The 18,657-nt window shown below is 44.7% G+C and overlaps 1 protein-coding gene across 1 annotated transcript in view; it reads right to left on the reverse strand.

The window, feature by feature from the left end:
• The window catches only part of Wdfy3 (WD repeat and FYVE domain containing 3), a 253,962-nt gene that overhangs the window by 131,067 nt on the left and 104,238 nt on the right, over positions 1-18,657 (reverse strand). Inside the window, 5 exon segments of the mRNA XM_028867282.2 lie at positions 52-238; positions 1,315-1,507; positions 5,793-5,954; positions 10,485-10,594; positions 18,094-18,217. Of these exon segments, the coding sequence (XP_028723115.1) occupies positions 52-238; positions 1,315-1,507; positions 5,793-5,954; positions 10,485-10,594; positions 18,094-18,217 (776 nt within the window).

Here is an 18,657-nt window from a genome sequence, read left to right on the forward strand (position 1 = left end):
GATCCCACTGTTTCCACTGACATTTAAAATGTCTTAAGTTGTAGGGTTTACCTGAGCAAGAGGTCGCAAAGAAAATTATATCCTTGCCATATCCGAAAATCATCCAGGAGAGTTTGAGAAACGTCACTGGAGTCTTTGAGGAAACAAGAAAGCCCCGCAAACATTTCAACAATTTCGAGGGGAGACAGGTCGTCAGACTGCTGCATATTCTGAACACACGTAGACAAACATTCTTTTTCTGTGAGAAAGAATAATTAAGTATGAACTGTTTCTCTCCATTGCTTAAGAAAAAGGTGTTTAATGAAGCATCACATTTTAATGTACGTGTATCACGGTGCACAGTAATGGTGGTTTCTCTAAGGGGAAACGAGGCTTCAGATTCATGGGAAGGTACCCTAAGCAGTAACAAAGGGAGACATAGGAGCATGCTGAGAACGAGTTGATGTTTACCATACTTCTCACACTTTGATATCAGTATTAAACAAAATCTAAATCACTACCCACTGCCAAATGGTTTTTGATCATTTATACTGATACATAATTGTAACAAGATTAAAAAATTAAGAAGGAAGAGAAATCAAGTATTCAAAGTGCAAATATAGACCAACTGAATACTTGCGTAACTAAAGAGACCAAATGTTAAAAATTACGTTTACAGTACAAACTGCCAGTTTAAAACAGTCACACCCCATCAGCAACCCTGAGGTCCCAACCAACATCCTACAACAGAAGCTAAGATTAACACAGGAGCAATAGGAAGACACCAGCAGCTAATTCAGGACAGGGTGTTAGGCCACGCGCGCACGCATGCACACACACACACACACACACACACACACACACACACACACACACACGAAAAAATAGTTGCGTGAATTTCAGGACACTTTAGCATATATGTGTATCCATACAAAATAAGTGAACCACTTGAGAGGCTGCAGGAATTACCAATCACATCAGCACCTCAAAGGACGGAAGATACAGTTTATATATTAGGCAGAGAATTCTCTCTAACGCTTATTTAAAAAATCCACTTATTCTGTATGAGAAAGACTACCAGGGTATTTGTGAACTATCTTCAGAAACACCTGGCAACTACAGCACTTAAAAACACTTGCTTTTTTCATTAGAAAAACAATTAGACGACATAACCCACACTGAATGAAGAATAAACATTCGCACAACAGAAATTCACTTTGTAGCTGGGATGGGCCTTGAATCCCATCTCCCGGTCAAAATGCACACATTAGTTTAACGGCCAATCTTTGGACAACTCGGAGATGACAGGAGAGGGGGAGACAACAGGCTCCTCACCGTGAATATACTTCACCACGTTGACACTCAGCCCATGGCGGGAGATGGTCATGAGGACCTCCCCCGCGCTCTTCCTCCAGGGCAGGTTATAGGGGGGGCACCAAGAGGTTATTGCACTGAACAGGAGCTGCAGGTCATCCTTCTGGGCCAGCTCCTCCGCCGGAGAAACGAAACTGCAGAGCTTTACTAAGATCTAGACGTGAAAGGAAACGAGAGAGTGTGTAATACACAGACGGTGGCGGGAAGCGGGACTAGCCAACAACAAGACCACCTTCGCTCAAGCTTCCAAGCGGGTACCGGGGAGTCAGTGAATCACGAGACTACTGCTCTTAGGAGCGTTAAAAAGACATCTAGGGGTTAGGTATGTGTTAAAGACGGTTTACTTAAAAACCTATTCACTGTCCATTCTTCCTTCTATCTGTGAAGAATTCAGCTTGAAACGGGATAAAGCAGCCTTGCTGTACTGCCTTTCAGGGTTAGTACTTTAATTCTCCAATTTTCACTTCCTTTGTGTGGGGGTGTTGAGCCAAGGGTTCTCTATGTAGTAGCCCTAGCTGGCCTGGAACTCATGGAGATCCTCCTGCCTCTGCCTGCCCAGTGCTAGAATTAAAGGTGTACGCCACCACAACTGGCCATTTTGACTTTAGAATTGAGTTCTTCGGCTCTTTATTTGCACTGGTGAAATATCATTTTCTTCTTTAAAAAGCATAGCTTAACTGACAAATGAGACAGTTAAAAGTGAAGTGAGTTTTAAATTGTTTCCATTTTATATACAGGTAGGAGGAAATGTCTGAATAGTATAAATCACCATAATTTGAAAATATCTCTTAATTACATCTAACTGACAGAAACTTCCTCAAGTCTGGCTTTCCATGGAGACTCTAGACTGTGTCAGCTCCAGGATGAAGAGCTAACTGCGACCTGCAGGCCCACCCTAGCTCGGTGCTTTGCTGCTGTGGGACCTGCCCCACAAGGGAAGTCCAAGTAGACTTTGCCCTCAATGGTCTCTCCCTTCGGATCAAGTTCAGTGTCAGGAACAGTCAACTTTTCTGTGCTGAACTCCTGCACCTAGATATTTTATGAGCTATAAGATACCACAGAATCATGTCTTTACTTAAAAACCTTCTTCATAAACTGTGAGTGTCTTAAAGCCAGTAAGAACACTGCTAGATGAACTAAAGAAACAGAGAACATGAAACAGCACCCCCTACCTGCAAAGCGAGGTCCTCCTTGTCCTCCTCAAAGCCCAAACTCTCTTAAATAACAAAGGCTTCTTAGTTCATGCCTGCCTACCCTGAGGACTGAGGTGAAAGGCTCCTATGGTTAGTCAACACAGGCACCTTCTCTGCAAAAGGCCTGGAGGAACTTCTGGGTGCAGGGCACCCACTGACGCGTGCGTGTCTTTTGCACAAGCAAACACAGCCAGGCTAAGCTGCTAAGGAGGACGCTGTCAGCTCTGTTTGATTCTGCTTGTGATGCTGCCTTATGAGATTAGAACAGATGCCATTTCTCTAATTCATAACAGAAAACAAACCAAAATAGTAAAAACTAGAAAATAAAATCTGAACCAAATCCCTGCTCACGGAGTCGACTAGATCTAATGATTCCGTCACTGCTGAACCCTAAGATAACTGGCTTTCAACTTTACTGCCAAAATGACTCTTGCAAATCACTTAGCCGGATCCTTTCCCCAGTGCCGGAAGTGCATCTACTGTTCCTCTCTCTTCTCCCCTACAGTGCTTCTTCTCATAGGGAAGCTTGACTAAGGCCAACCAGGTGTGGCCGAGGAAGAACCGTTCATATCTACCAGACAGCGAATGCCTGTGGGAAGCAGCACCAAGGCTGAGGTCCCAGGAAACCCTCTGCCGTGGAATACAAACGCGGAGATCTCACGTAACTGGAACAGTTAATAAGCTCATCTCGATTTGTTTCCTGAACACAATGATAGATAGGGTGTGCAGCCTGGGATGAAGCAGGAAAACAAGGGAACTGAAGGAGTGAAGGAGCACCAGGCTGGGACAGGACGAGGCCCTTGCCACAGTGCTCGCAGTGGGTCATGTTCCCACATGACGTCAGTTCCCACAATGCAAAGGGGGAGTCTGAAGCTATGCTTTCCTTTGCCCCTTAGAGTTCAGCCACTGCAGTACATTAACAAGAAAGAGCCCCCACTGTTTTAAAGTCAGCATCCATCCCTTTCAAACACTGGGTGTCAGCTTCTTAAAGAAACAGCACTGTGCTTGCTTAGAGCCTAGAATTAGGAGACCAGCTTCCCCTTACTGCTTAATAATAAAAGGTGTCACTGAAATGGTATCACTGCTCTAATTGTCAAGATTAACCCACTCCACTCATCAGCAAGGTCTCACAGAATCTTTAATTCCTATGTGATGCATTCCTTCACTTAATCACTACAATCTGCCAATTGTCAATATATTCACTTTGTTGAAAAACAAAAGCTCTGAGGTTAAACACTGTTCTTCAAGCGACATGGGATGAAATGTTAAAGTTTGGTACAAAAATATGTGACAGCTGAAGTGCTCAAAAATTACTTTTTTTTTTGTCATGTAGGGTTCCACGTAGCCTAAGATGGCTTTGAACTCACCTGCAGCGTGCGTGATCTTGAAGACCTCATCCTACCCCTCCTTCATTCTAGGATCACCGGTGTGCACCACCTAGCTAATGCAGTTCTGGGGACTGACCCAGGACTTCCGACCTGCTAGACAAGCACTTGGTCAACTGAGCTACATCTGCAGGCCCCCAAAGATTCATAGAGACAGTGTTTGGTTTTGTGATCCACGTCTCTTCTAATTGGTCTTGGTGTCCAAATCTCCGTTCCTGGTGCGGCAGCAACTTTTCAAGGCAGCCATTCTTGCAGTGAAGACCTGCACCTGAGGCACACAGGCCACTGTCATCTCCACCCCTGCCACCTCATCCTGCATAGACTCACTGTCCTCTCTGGCCTCTCCCTGCTCCTGTGGCAGCAGCAGTAGGTTGCTATGTAAGGTCGAGTCTGTGCTAAGCAGAGAACTACAGCTCAAAACTCAGACCTTTAGACACACACACACACTCTTTGCACTTTGGAGGTGAGAAATCTGTATCACTTACAGAACTTCAGAAACTTAGATTCCAAGGTATCACTAATGTACTAGTTGTTGAAGTCTTCAGAAACCTTATCAAATTCAGCGTCTTTAGCACAGCGAGGGATGGCGGCAGTGTTAGCTATGTGTACCGTACCTCTAGAATGTTCGTTCTCACCTGACAACGTGGGAACCTGACCCCTGGAACCCAGTGAAGAGCAACCCCTTCCCTCCACGCTTTCCCTCTCACGCTCCACGTGTTCTCATTCTCTGAAGACTGTTGATGCCTCACAAAGGTGCAATCACTCAGTGTTTGTCTCTTTGAGGTCAAAGTGTTGTTTGTTTTAGTTTCTAATTGTATTAGGTCCATGGACAGACTATATTCTTTCTACATGTTTGTAGGCCGCTTGTTTGAAGAATTTTCTCCCACAGAAGACACCGTACAGGGGACCGTGTGAGGAGGCTTTAAAAAGGCCTTTTACCTCTGTTTACTCAAGTGCTGTAAAAGAACAGCGGCAGTGGTGGGAAGGGATTTCCACAGTGCAGGAGGTGACAGCAGACAGCAGAGGTGACAGTGGACAGCAGAGGAGACAGTGTACAGTAGAGGGGACAATAGAGGGGACAGTGGACAGTAGAGGGGACAGTGGACAGTAGAGGTGACAGTGGACAGCAGAGGTGACAGTGGACAGTAGAGGGGACAGTGGACAGTAGAGGGGACAGTGGACAGCAGAGGGGACAGTGGACAGTAGAGGTGACAGTGGACAGCAGAGGTGACAGTGGACAGTAGAGGGGACAGTGGACAGTAGAGGGGACAGTGGACAGCAGAGGGGACAGTGGACAGCAGAGGGGACAGTGGACAGCAGAGCGGACAGACAGTATAATTGACTATGTTTTCTAAGTTAATATTTACAAGCTTGGCAAATCCTATATATCAATTAAAATTACAGACTTTCTTGTCATTCTAAGACATAGTTCCCAAATCTCAATATGATAAACTCAGAAAAAAACCATTTCCTTAGCAATTTAAGTTTAGAGACATTATTGATATCTCAAATGTAATTTTTACAGCACGACCTGTTGGTAGAAACAAATGCACTAACACCCATTCAAACACCCCGGAAAAGTTTTTCCATATTCCTTCTGCCACAGCGTAACAAACAGAACAGAATGCTATGAAGAGGGAAAACAAGGACCCGAGTACGGGGGTGTATTCCTACAATCCAGCGCTTGTGGGGTTGAGACGGGAGGCTAGGGGTCGAGGTCAGCCGAGCCTCCAGTGAAAAGCCGTGTTAAAACAAGGAGAACCAGAGAGAAGAGAGCAGACAGCCGTCTGCACAAGAACTGCCCGAGTTCCCTGTAGGGACAGCTACAGAACCAACAATGCAACAGGAGTCGCCCCCTTACCTGTACAAAAACTTTCTGGAGGAGTCCTCGGCGCTCTGCTAGAGGTAGCTCATTCTGCGCACCTCCCCCTGCCTCAGGCACATGTGGAAGGTCAAAGAACAGATACAGACATTTAACCAGGGTGGAAGGCACTGACATCGTTGTCATGCAGTCCACGGTTTTCTGGAAAACAAACCAACCGAAGTGAGTAGACAGATGGGATGACTGGCCGGGACAGCCAAAGTATCGCGACGACGCCGAGGCTGGAGGGTCACAGACACACCAAGCTCACCCTGAACGCAGGAAAGACTTACAAACCGACTTCAGACTGAGAAACAGTCAGTCTGCCATCTGGGCAAATTTGCTTTAATCAAATGTTGAGACTGGTTTGCTGGCCATGCAGTAAGTTACTTATTAAATATGATATTTATTTATTAAGCAGCTTGTTTCACAGAACATGAACTTTAGGAATTTAAGAAACACACACTTAATTATCACAAATGGTGAAACTACTTAGTCTCCTGGGTGCATTCTCTCTCTTTCTCTCTTCTCTCTCTCTCTCTCTCTCTCTCTCTCTCTCTCTCTCTCTCTCTCTCTCTCTCTCTCAATGAATAGCAAGAACTATGCATACATCTCTGGATAAATATGATAGCTAAAATAACAATAAATACAAAAAAGTCAAGCTTGGTGGCACAGGCTGCAATCCTGGCTACCTAGGAGGCAGAGACAGGAGGATCCCAAGGTCAAAGTTTATCTGCACAACTAGGTAACCTTGAGGCCAGGCTGGTCAACTTACTGAGAGTCTATCTCTCAAAAGACCAACTAGAACAAGGGCTGGAGATAACCCTGGGGTAGAATTCTCTCCTGGAGGGCAAGAGTCCCATCCAATACCAAAGAAATAGATGAATCAATCAATCAACAAATAGACTCACTAGCCACTACACTGTGTATTAACATGTTTTGTTATAATGGCTATTTGTATTTCTTTTGGATGTTCTTGGATGGAAAGGACATCCGAGAGACACAAATGACACTCTATATCATTTTCAAAGATTTACAAGAAGAAATTATAGACAATCTTTTATGAATCATTTCAGTATTGCTAAGAAGTATGATATAATTATCAAAAAGCCCATGGTGCAGTGTGGTATAAAGTTATACTATAATAGGAATTGGCAATATCTTTCAATTCACTTATTTACTTTCTTATCAAGCATATTTATTGAGCACCTAGGGCAGAGATTCTCAATCTATGGGTCATAACCCCTTCGGAGGTTGAATGATCCTTTCTCAGGGTCGCCATCTGAGACCATCAGAAAACACAGATATTTACATTACGATTCATAACAGTAGCAAAGTTACTGTAATGAAGTAGCAAAGAAAATAATTTTGTGGTTGGGGTCAGCACAACATGAGGAACTGAATTAGAGAGGCACAGCACTGGGAAGGTTGAGAACCACTGGGCTGGGGGGGGGGTTATGTGAGATGGTACATGGAAAGCTGCATGCCAAGACTAGAAACCCTCCCTTTTGAAGGACCAAAAGGTATAACCATTAACAGACCTATGAGCAGCTCTAATTTAAACTCTGACAATGGCAGTACATGCAACTTAATATGAATGGGAATGATCAACAATGTCTGGAATGAAACAGATAATTATGAATAATTAAAGTAAGTAGGGGGAACACCACCTGAAGACACTTGGGATGCTAGACCACGTGGTGGCATACATGAAGAACTATAGTGTGGTGGTATTGTGTTCCCCAAAATATTGTGCACACTAGTAAACTTATCTGGGGTCAGAGAACAGCCACAATATTAAACATAGAGGATAGGCAGTGGTAGCACACGTCTTTAATCCTAGCATTCCAGAGGCAGAAATCCATCTGTGGATCTCTGTGTGTTCAAGGAAACAGCCAAGCATGGTGACTCACGCCTTTAATCCCAGGGAGTGATGGTAGAAGGCAGAAAGATATATAAGGTGTGAGGACCAGGTACTAGAAGCATTTGGCTGGTTAAACATTTAGGCTTTTGAGCAACAGTTCAGCTGACATCCATTTGAATGAGGATTCAGAAGCTTCCAGTCTGAGAAAACAGTCAGCTGAGGAACTGGTGAGGTGAGGTCGCTGCTTCTCTGATCTTCCAGGGTTCACCCCAATAACTGGCTTCAGGTTTGATTTTATTAATAAGACCTTCTAAGATTCCTGCTACACTACAGAGTCCAAAATGGCAGATGCCTGAAAGCCACAATAACGACCACTTTCTAATTAGTGTTCTATGAACAAAAGGTACATGGGGTATGTCATTTACCCCTCAGATTCAACACTGTTCGGTCCTCACAAAGAGAACCATCGAGACTCATCATTGACATACCCTGCTTTACGTGGGAGAGCTAGTTGAGTGTGTGTGCTCAATAGTCCATGAAAATGGCCTCACACTCTAGCTTGAGTTTTGTTTTTTTTAAACTGGTGGCTGACACCCAATGAAGTATTACCAACAAAACAGAAGAGAAGCTGAATTCAGATCATTAGCCTGAAGCAGCACAGTTCATAAACTAGCAGAGACAGCCAGAGGCGAGGAAATAAGGAAACTAATCCAGAAAGCCACAGGAGAGATGAACAGATCAGATACAGTTGTGGAGGAGAGGGAAAGCTTCAAGAACAATGCCTTCGAGGTCTGGCCCACTTCTACCCAGACATCCTCATTCCCTGCAAAGCCTCTGCTCTACTCAGCCTCGGCTTACGGCTTCTCAGCACCCTGTGCCACCATGCATAGTCCATAGTGAAAGTCTTTGTCAGTCCCCAATTCCCCAAAGCCCATTCCTTCCTCTAACCCTCAACCCCAGGATGTTAACTCTGGCACTTCTGTAGCTGAGGGGCTACACATGGTTCATCGCTGTGTTTCGCAATGCTATATTGTATCTTCGTCTCCTGTATGTTGAGTCAGGACGACAGTCATCTTGGTTTCATGCTGGTGCCAGCAGAAAATGGCACTCGAACCCAAACAGCAGCTCAAGGCAGAACACTGCATTTGCTTTTTAAATGCACCATTTTCCAATCAAATTACCACCAGCTTTCCCTTCCCATTATGCAAAGCGATATGGTTTTTCATTTTCATCTTATTACTGGTAGATTTAAAGTATGACTTGGCAGCCAAAACGTATCTCGCATTTGTCATCGTTTTAAGTGATTAAGGCGCCATTGGATTCTTTTTCTTTCTTTGAGACTCGGTTTCATTACATAGCCCAGACTGGCCTCTAACTCACTGTCCAGCCTAGGCTGGCCTCACCCTTTCCATCTTCCTGCCTCTACCTCCTGATTATAGGTGCGGACCACCATGCCAGGCTCTCTTCTTAGTTGAAACGCTGCCTACCCATTCATGGAGTTTTAAGTTCATCTACATTTATCAAGCTTCTATTGTGTTAGGTGTTACCGTAGTGCAGTCCACTTACGATAAGGAGATCGTAAGCATTTATAAAATGTATTAGTAACATTCAGAACACTTCAATTCAAACTTAACACATAGGAAGTGTTGATGGCAATTATTTCATTTAAATGGTAACATTTAGATAGTATATAATGATATGGTACTTTAAATCGAATTTTGGTACTGAGGTATAGGGGCATTTACAGGTGTCACCAATGGCAGACGGAACTGGGAATTCTGCTAGTCTCTAGTACAGCCACAGACCCTGAAACAGTGGTCTGTGCTAGGACTATCTGAAGGTTATTTAGGTGACTGGCCTGGGACTCGGGGGATGTTGGGATGCAACACTTTCTAAGCTGAAATGTAAAGAGCTCAAGTTCTGAAAATCAGGATAAGTGGGTCTGGCAGGTTCTCCAAGCGTCATGAGTGAGTGCAGACAAACCAGCAAGCTACAGAGAACACGGGCTGTTCCGAGGAAAAGGTCCAAGCGCTGAGTTGGACCTTTATAGCGCTCAGGCTGCTGAGTGCCTTAAGACTGCAGTGGCTGGAGGCACTCACTGTTTCTGCAGTGACTCTGGAAGCGCTATCGCTAAGGATGCTGGGATCCTCTAAGTCCACTGAGTTTAGACAACAGATACCCAGCATCGGTTTTCCTTCTAATAGGTAATATACTCCAGACAGAGAAAACTGAGAAAACCTTCACATCCCAACAATGTCAAAGGACAAAAGTAAGGTGTCCAAACGGCTCATTCATTGAGTCTGTTCGACATGTCTCAGCTCAGATACTTAAAGCTGAGTCAGGAGAAATAAAGAGCAGTCTCAAGAATAAATCAGGTGAAAACATTCATTGTTCTGAAACCCAAGATGTTACTATTCCATATTTTTTGTAAAAATCAGAAATAATGTAAATATTCTATGTCATTTATTCATTAGCTCAAGGTATTACATGGGTACATTTGACACGCCAGAATTTTTCCAGTGTGAGTCACACCTGTGTTGGGTATGCCCACTGCAGGCATACACTGCTAGTTCTCCCTGGCCACCAGTGGCCCATCTTGTTGCCTACTATGCTCCATGATGGTGTATTTATGTGTATTATGACTGATGAAGACGGAAATGCTACTTGAGCCATGTATTTCCTCATGAGAAATCTGGGAACAAGAAGCGGCAGCTCACAGAGCTGAGAGGCATGGACGCAGAATCTGCAGGGCAGAAACGATGACTGCGGCATCGAAGTCTCGGGACACTGAGGGGTTCGGTTACCAAACGCGAACACTGCGCACTCACCTGACCAGAGGATGCCAGCAGGTTAATCGTTGTCAGGAGCATCCAGCCTCTACTGGCTTCTTCACTCTGGTTGATCTCCAGGAACTGGACGATGGCCCGACTTGCAGCCTCTGTAAAGCCAAAGGGACATCAATAAACGGAGGGGAATCACTTATAAGCTTAAAAATCCACAAAACATACCAGGGAAAGGGTCATTTCCTAAGCACACATTTTATAGCAGTATTATTATTTTGTACTCTATGAGAAAATTAAAATGCAATCTTTTAAAGAATATATATATATGCACACAATTATGAAGGAAGGCAAGTTAAGGGCTGTAGTTGATCTGGGTAAGAGGAGACAAAGTAGAAAATACTACTTTCAGACTATCAACGAAGTAGCACTGTGTGACATTCTACAAGTCCAGAGAGAACGGTGGTAAGAAGATAAAAGACACTGCCTGGGTCCATGACTCCCACAGAGACTACTTGAGAGGCTAGTCTGGGGACAGAGAAACAGTAAGGCGTATGAGCATCATTCACAGAAGGGTAGAGTTAGAAGAACATCTGAAAGTCAATTTAGTTGATTATGACTTTAGCCAAGTGAAAATGGTACAACCAAGAGGCTCAGCACGTGAACGTGTCTGTTGATAAACATGATGACCCAGATTCAATCAGCAGGACCCACGTGGTGGAAGGAGATAAATGACCCCCACAAGCTGTCCCCTAATGTCTACCCGGGTACTATAGGCACATGCATAATACATCACAATAACTGAATAAATTTTAAAGAATTTTAAGAGAGAAATGAAAGTGGAGAAATCTCTAGACATCCACTGAATTTTATCAGCAGTTTGCCAATTTTAAGATCTGGTACGAATAGAAACTGTCAGAAGTTCCCAGTGGCTCCTGCTGAGCTGGGCAAGACAGCAGAGCGAGCGCACCCAGCACTTCATGAGGAAGCAGGAAGCAGACGAGGTCGTGGCCGCTCTGAGGTGTGCTGTTATTCTGCGGTGTAACGCGGCCCAATGTGTTTGCTTAGATAACTCAGTGCCAACTTTATAGACGACGCTGTTCTGGACACATTTCACCTTAATGCACTTGCACTTGAAGAAATATTTTAACGGGAAACATTCAATCATTTGTTTTTTACCGAGTCTGAACTGTATCAGCAGTGTTTTCAGTACCCATGTTTTAGTTTATTCAGTTTTCATAGAACTGGATGAGTTATTTCCTATTAATAAGCCCCTCTGGTAAAAATTTAAAATATGGAGAAGATAAGTAATTTGACAACAGTGAGCTCATATTTAAATCCAAGCTGTCTAGTCTGTGAGAAATAAGGAGAAATATTAGAGAGAGAGAGAGAGAGAGAGAGAGAGAGAGAGAGAGAGAGAGAGAGAGAGAGAGAGAGAGATAGCTGGAGAGTTCAGCTGGTCAGTCACTCACGCAAGCTTAAGGTCCTGAGCGTGACCTCCAGAATCCATGTGAAAAAAACAATCAGAGTGTGTGTGAAGCTGTCCTCTGTACACGAAGCTGGGCTCATGAACCTAACTAAGACAGCAGCAGGTACCTGTGGGCCTTCAACATTTATGGGGAAGAGACCCGACCGTTACCTAGGAGACCATGGTGGTGGCTGGGCTGAGGGCATCACTTTCTTCTCCAGCAAACACACTGCCAACCTGCCTATTGGCTAGAAAACGACCCCTCCCTGTGCTCAAGCCAGCATTCCTAGTTAAACTCAGCAGGCCAGACACAAGAGGCAAGAAAGCAGGGAGGGGTGGCTGGAAAGGAGGGGTTCAGTGAGAGGAGAGAGGGAAGGAGGGGTTCAGTGAGAGGAGAGGGGAGGGTGGGGAGGGAGAAGACTAAAATTCATTACGTACAAGTAAGACTGTCAAAGAATTAAAAAGGACAAAAGCTGGGCTTGCGATCTCAGCACTGGGAAAGTGGAGACAGGCAGGTTCTCGGGGGGGTCACTAGCCAATCCAGCCTGTGGGTGAGATCCAGGACAGTGAGAGACTGAGAGTCCTTGTCCAAAAAAAAAAAAAAAAAAAAGTGAGCAATACCCGAAGAACAAGCCCAGGTTGGCCTCTTGTCCCCACACGTGTGTGCACAAACAGCAAAACCCGAGCAGCCGAGAGAAACCTGCTAGCTGAGATGCCACAGGAGGCCTGGGACGGTGTGCCTGACTTACTAACTGACAGACTCTGGCCCTCTCCAGAGAACAAGCATCACAGGGACAGATTCCCTGCGAAGCCTGTGCCCCTGTCCTCCTGGTCACTGACCAGGCAGGGTGTGACAGCAAGTGTGCACTCAGTAAGTACCCACCCGAGGGGCAGCCAGACCAGGGCATAGCAAGACGGCACACAGTGTGACCGAGATGCAGCTTACCTTGGGCAGCAGGGATTCTGTAACATTTAGGGAAGGGGAGTAACGTGACCAGGATGTGCGTACTTGCAAGTGTGTGACAATCTTCTTACACACAAGGGGAACAAACGAAAAAGGAAGAATACCACTCATCAATCTACTTTAGCAACCGCAGTCCGAGAGCACAGGTGTAACTTGAACTGAAAGTTTCCTGCAAGGCTGCGGAGAAGCCGACTCCCAGGGAGGAGAACTATACACCCCTTTCCCTGAGAAGAATCAAACAGATACACAGCACACACGCCTCCGGGGAGCTGAAACTCTTGACCAAAGCAGGCCAAATGTCTCATTCATAACTGGGCAGCCTTTATGTTCAACCGTGCATCTCCAGTTTCCTAATGCAACATCTTTAGGACACGACTTTTACTTTTCATACTGATCATGTCTAGTTACCTAATACAGTAACATATTACTACCTAGTAACAACACTACTTATGAAAAGATTTGCTAATGTCTCCTATATTACTCACAGAGGAGAAAGGAAAACATTTTTAAAGAACTCAATCAACTTTAAAACTCAAAGCATTATCATTTTCCTGGCAGAGAGGACCAAAATCAACAGATAGGCACAGACTTTGAATATATTTGGGATGAACAGTATTAGCTTTAAAAGAAAATGGTAAAAATATTTTTTTTGCTACTATTCAAGATTGTCAGATATTAATACAGGGTGCTAAACCAACACATCAAAAATGTACTTTTGATTTTAAACTATGAATACTTTTGGTTTCTATTTATCTGTACAATGATAAGCATTTGTACTTGAAAGGGGTGTACAGTTTGTTTTGTCTTTATTATTATTGCCATCGTTATGATTATGATGTGTGTAGGTGCAAGCGTGCACAGGCATACACAGCATGAACAAGAAGCTGGAGGGTAACATTGCGGAGCTGGTTTTCTCCTCCACCACAGGTTCCGCACACTGAACTTACATCATCAGGCTCTTACCAATCAAGCTATCTTGTTGGCCATCTTTGTTTTGTCTTTGAGACAGGTTCTCATGCAGCCCAGACTAGCCTGCCTCACCTTATCCTTCTGCTTTGACCCCTCTGCCATGCCTGGCAATGGTGTGTTTCTTATATATTCTGTCTGACAGAGGACATGAAGACAGTCTTCATCATTTAAAAGGGTGAGGGTCAACGGGACAGGCATTGTCCTAGTAAACACGATTCCATGCTCTGTGGGTCAGTATGCCAAATAAGTAAAAAGTGAAAATAAACCGAAAAGAGAGAAGTCAGTAGAACCCTTCCCTGGGTCCTTCGAGCACCTTTGTTTAACGCTCACTTTCTGAGACAGAAAAGACCTAAGTATGGACAGTATGGGCTAACTGGTGCCTGGCTTTGAACTATATACTTAATCAGATTAAAAGGTCTAGACACATTTGTGGCTGGCTAATATGGGGAAGTCCCAAACTTTGCTGCTAAATGGATCATCAGGGCTGGAGAGAGAGATCTTGGCAGTTAATTGTGTACAGTGCTCTTGTAGGACTTGGGTTCAAGTCACAACACCCAGTTCAAATGGCTCACAACTACCTGCGACTCCAGTTGAAGGGGTTTATTTAGATGCTTCTTCTGGTCTCTAAAGGCATCCGTACTCACATGTACATACTCCCCCACACCCACACACATAATTAAAAACAATAAATCTTAAACAACAACAATGAATTACATCCTCATGCCACAAATAAATGCAGAAGAATCATTGACTTTCACCTTCCGATTTCAATACAGTCATCGACAATCAAGCAAAGAGACCCTCCACTTTGTATTTAAGTGAGGAAGTAGCTCGTGGAGAGATATACTTCATTTGCGGCATCTCTAAGACTTTTTGTCTAGACTGAGGATGTCGCTCAGTGGAAAATCAAACCCCTTACTTCTAGTCACAAACATGTGTCAGGATCTTTTAATTTCAGGAACGTTTAACAAATGTAAGTTTGATAGTGACTGAAAGGTTCTAGAGTGAATGAAGACACATGTTAGTTGTGATGGAAGTCTCAACTTTTCCACTGCAGAGCAAGATAAACACTTGAAGGAAAAAGATGCATGGAGGTAGTAGAGCTTGATTCAGATCAAACAGGCAGAGGATGGACACAGCCTTAAGACAGATGTAAGTTCCTGTCACACAGAAAAACTACAAGTGGGTTCCAGAAGACAACATTTAGAGCAACTGGACATGCAACATGTCAATGACAAAGGTGAAGCCCGCTGAAAGCATGCGCCATGCCCAGCTCTGCTTCAGGATGGCAGCAGGAATCGTGTTAGTCACAGTATTACATTCGTTCTATTAATGAAGAGCCCTGCGTAGCCCTGGCCCTCAAAAACAAGCCACCTGTAAAGTTAGCTGGGAAACGGTATTAGAAGTCACAGCCTCTCTGCTTGCTTTTTTTTTTTTTTTATATCTACCACATGTGCACACCTTGGGGACGGAATTACCTGAAGGTGTTGTGGCTCTGAAATCCTTGGGGAACAGCACAGCACACTGTTTTTCTGTTTGGAAAGAAAGGCTGGGTTGTCTAATGAGGGTTTCACCGCAGTCACTAAGCTGCCACTGGGGGACTGCGGCCATCACCAGCCTCTCTATCGCTGGCATGGTGCACTCACAACTACTCTATGGGGTCCAGCTGCAGCCTCTCATACACAGCACAGTCATCTGCAACAAACTGAAGAGATTACTGTGCACAAGCGAGGCAAGACACGAATGTGAAATCTTAGAAACTCCAGATAAGCTTGAGAATGTTAAATCTCAAACTTATATGGACTTACAAAATAGCATCACTATATACCAAAAAATCCCTTAATAAGAAGATGCCAGTAATGGGGGAGACACATGAAGGGCATCTGGAGATGCTCTGGATTATTCTTGCAATGTCCCACGACGCTATGAATACTTCAAAATTAAAACGTAAAATATTTGCGTAACTGCTACTGTAATTAAGAGTGAGACACACTCTTTTTAAGACATCCGTCATCTCACGAAAAAGATCTGTCTTATGGGTATAAAAGCTTCAAGGGAGTTTGGGAAAGAAATCTGAAGTGTAGCAGAACGTCCTTCCATAGACGGTTCAGGTGTTCAAAGGACAGCAACAGCGATGAAAGTGAAGCCAGTGAGATCAAGTCTTGAGATTATGTTCTAATCTCAGGTGTCATTCAAGAAAGAAAACGCAATGACGGGGCAAATGTGTACAGAAATTTCCCTTCCTGCCATCTGTCTAAAGCCACATAAACCTCACATAACAAATTTTCACTTCCACAAAATTAACTGGATCAGGAGTGTGCACTAAAAGAGGGGTCGATCCCACCCTGGGCACAGGAGAGGGAATGAGGCCAAAACGTTAACTGACCTTTCATTAGACATTTTTCAGGTACAAACATAATCAAAGTCACCTCTGTTTTAAATGCACACATCAATTTACCTATTGTCCCATTTCAAATGCATGGATTTAATCCTCAATTAAAGACATTCTAATTATTCCAAAGACTGCACAATGGGCTAGGGTTAAGACAGACATCTCAGATCGTGTACTTAACTCTATTTGCTGAAATGCCACTGTTGTGGTCTGAGCTGCAGGCTCACTGCGAGGCTGCACACAGATGGGGCATCTGGGAAGGAACCAGGGTTGAATCGGGTCCTGAGGGTAGTCCCTCACAACGGGGTGAGGACACACAGTAGAGAAGTCCTGAGGGCTGGCTAGCTTTCTCTCTCCCTTTTGAGTGCACGGTGAGAAAGCCGTGAGAAAACCCACCAGCACACAGGAATGAAGAAGAAGTGTATGTAATGAAGGTTCCCAACCTTCCTCCTTTCCCTGATGCTGGCTTCCAAAATGCCAAGTCTGAGATCATGTCTTCTAAGAAAAGTCTGAATAATTCTCTGGGAAATCCTCCTTTGATTAAAAGACAAAGCACCCCGAAAATGACTCAACAAGACTACCTTCCTCTGAACTCAAAGTACCAAGTTCCACTCAAAACTAGGAGGGTTGATGCAATTCATGCTACAAGATTGTCCCAGATGACCCTGCCTCCTCACCCTGGGCTCCCGCAGACCACCTCGCTGGCCTAACAACTACCCAAAATTACAAAGACCCCTGACTTAGGGTTTCTATTGCAGGATGAAACATCATGACCAGAAGCAACTTGTAGAGGAAAGGATTTATTTTATCCTGCACTTCCAGGTAACAGTCCACCACTGCGGGAAGTCAGGGCAGGAACTCAAGGCAGGGAACTGAAGCAGAAGCCATGGGGGAATGCTCTTGACTGGTCTGCTCAGCCTGCTTTCTTATACTATCCAAGACCATGGGTCCAGGGGTGATAATGCGACCCGTGGGTTGAGCCTTCCCACATCAATCATTAATCAAGAAAATGCCCCACAGGTCACTTTAGTGAGGGCATTTCTCAACTGAGGCTCTTCTTCTCAAATGACAGTAGCTTTGTCAAATTAAAACAACTAACCAGCACAGCCCTTCAGTTGCTTATATAACATATGCACACACACACACACACACGCACACGCACACGCACGCACACGCACACGCACGCACGCACCACTCATGAGGATGAGAAACAAAAAAGTAGTTTGAAAGAATAAAAAATGTTTTGATTACAGAAATTATGAACAATTTTTTCATCAAGGTACTGAGACTTAATCCAGGCGGAGATTTAGACAAACTGAGGTGAGGACTGTCCTCCGGGAGGAACATACCAAGTGCAGAAACAGAAGCAGAGTCAGCTCTGCAGCCTGCAATAGCTCTTTCTGATCAAAACAGAGAACGGGAACCAAGAATGAAGAGGAGCACACATGTGGCCAGATTACAGACCGGCTCTGTGCATCACCCTGTGGTTCAAGGATTTGCATTGAGGCTGGCAGTGATGCCAGGGTGGAGGGGCCAGCAGCCCTGCGGGGGCACTTCGGGCGGAACTGCTCCAGATAGTCCATGCTCCAAGCAGCAGAGGACTGTGACTGCGGTGGGAGGGGGCTGCTGCAGCTGAGATGCCTGTGTGTGGGGCTGTGACTGCAGTGGCTGTGACTGCAGTGGCCGTGACTGCAGGGGCCGAGACTGCAGTGGCCGAGACTGCAGTGGCCGTGACTGAGGCGGGAGGGGCTGCAGCTGAGATCCACAGGCCCGCGGTGGGGCTGCCTCCTCTGACATCCAGCAACATGTTTAGAGAGCTGCGGTCCCCTGCCTAGGCCTGCCCCTGGCCGGCTTCTGTCAATACCTGTGGATTTGTTTGATGCTCTCCTCCGGATCTCGGTCACCATGAGTCGCGAGACTTGCGTTGTAAACTGCAGAAGGTCAGAAAATTTTTCTGTCATTGTATTTGGTGGAGCGTTTCCAAACACCTGTAAAGGAGAGAAGTGTTTACTGAAAGAGCACATCTGGCCACGTGTCCTTTTACATACGAATGCGCTAAGGATACAATTAACTAGGTAAAGCTGAAAAGTGTCCCTAGCAAAAAAAGAACCAGCAGAAAACGTAACCATTCTGTGAGGGAATCTAACTTGAAAACTTAGAGAAAAGCCATGAGAGGGGAAGGTCCTTTGATGGAGTCAGACGCCCTATGGGAAGACGCAGACACTGACCTACGCTGAGCAGAGGATTCATTCCCTTTATGTGATATTTCAGAAGTTTCTAAATTCTAACCACAATCATTTCTAAATTCGGCTGCCATGAAAATGATGGAGACAAAAGAATGAACAGAAGACTCATAGACAAACTGGCTTTCGTAAAAATTTAGGACAAATGAACTTTGTAATAAATAATTCTTACAAACTGGTGTGGG

The sequence above is a fragment of the Peromyscus leucopus genome, chromosome 10 (genome assembly GCF_004664715.2).
Source record: "Peromyscus leucopus breed LL Stock chromosome 10, UCI_PerLeu_2.1, whole genome shotgun sequence".
In the NCBI taxonomy this organism is placed as follows: domain Eukaryota; kingdom Metazoa; phylum Chordata; class Mammalia; order Rodentia; family Cricetidae; genus Peromyscus; species Peromyscus leucopus.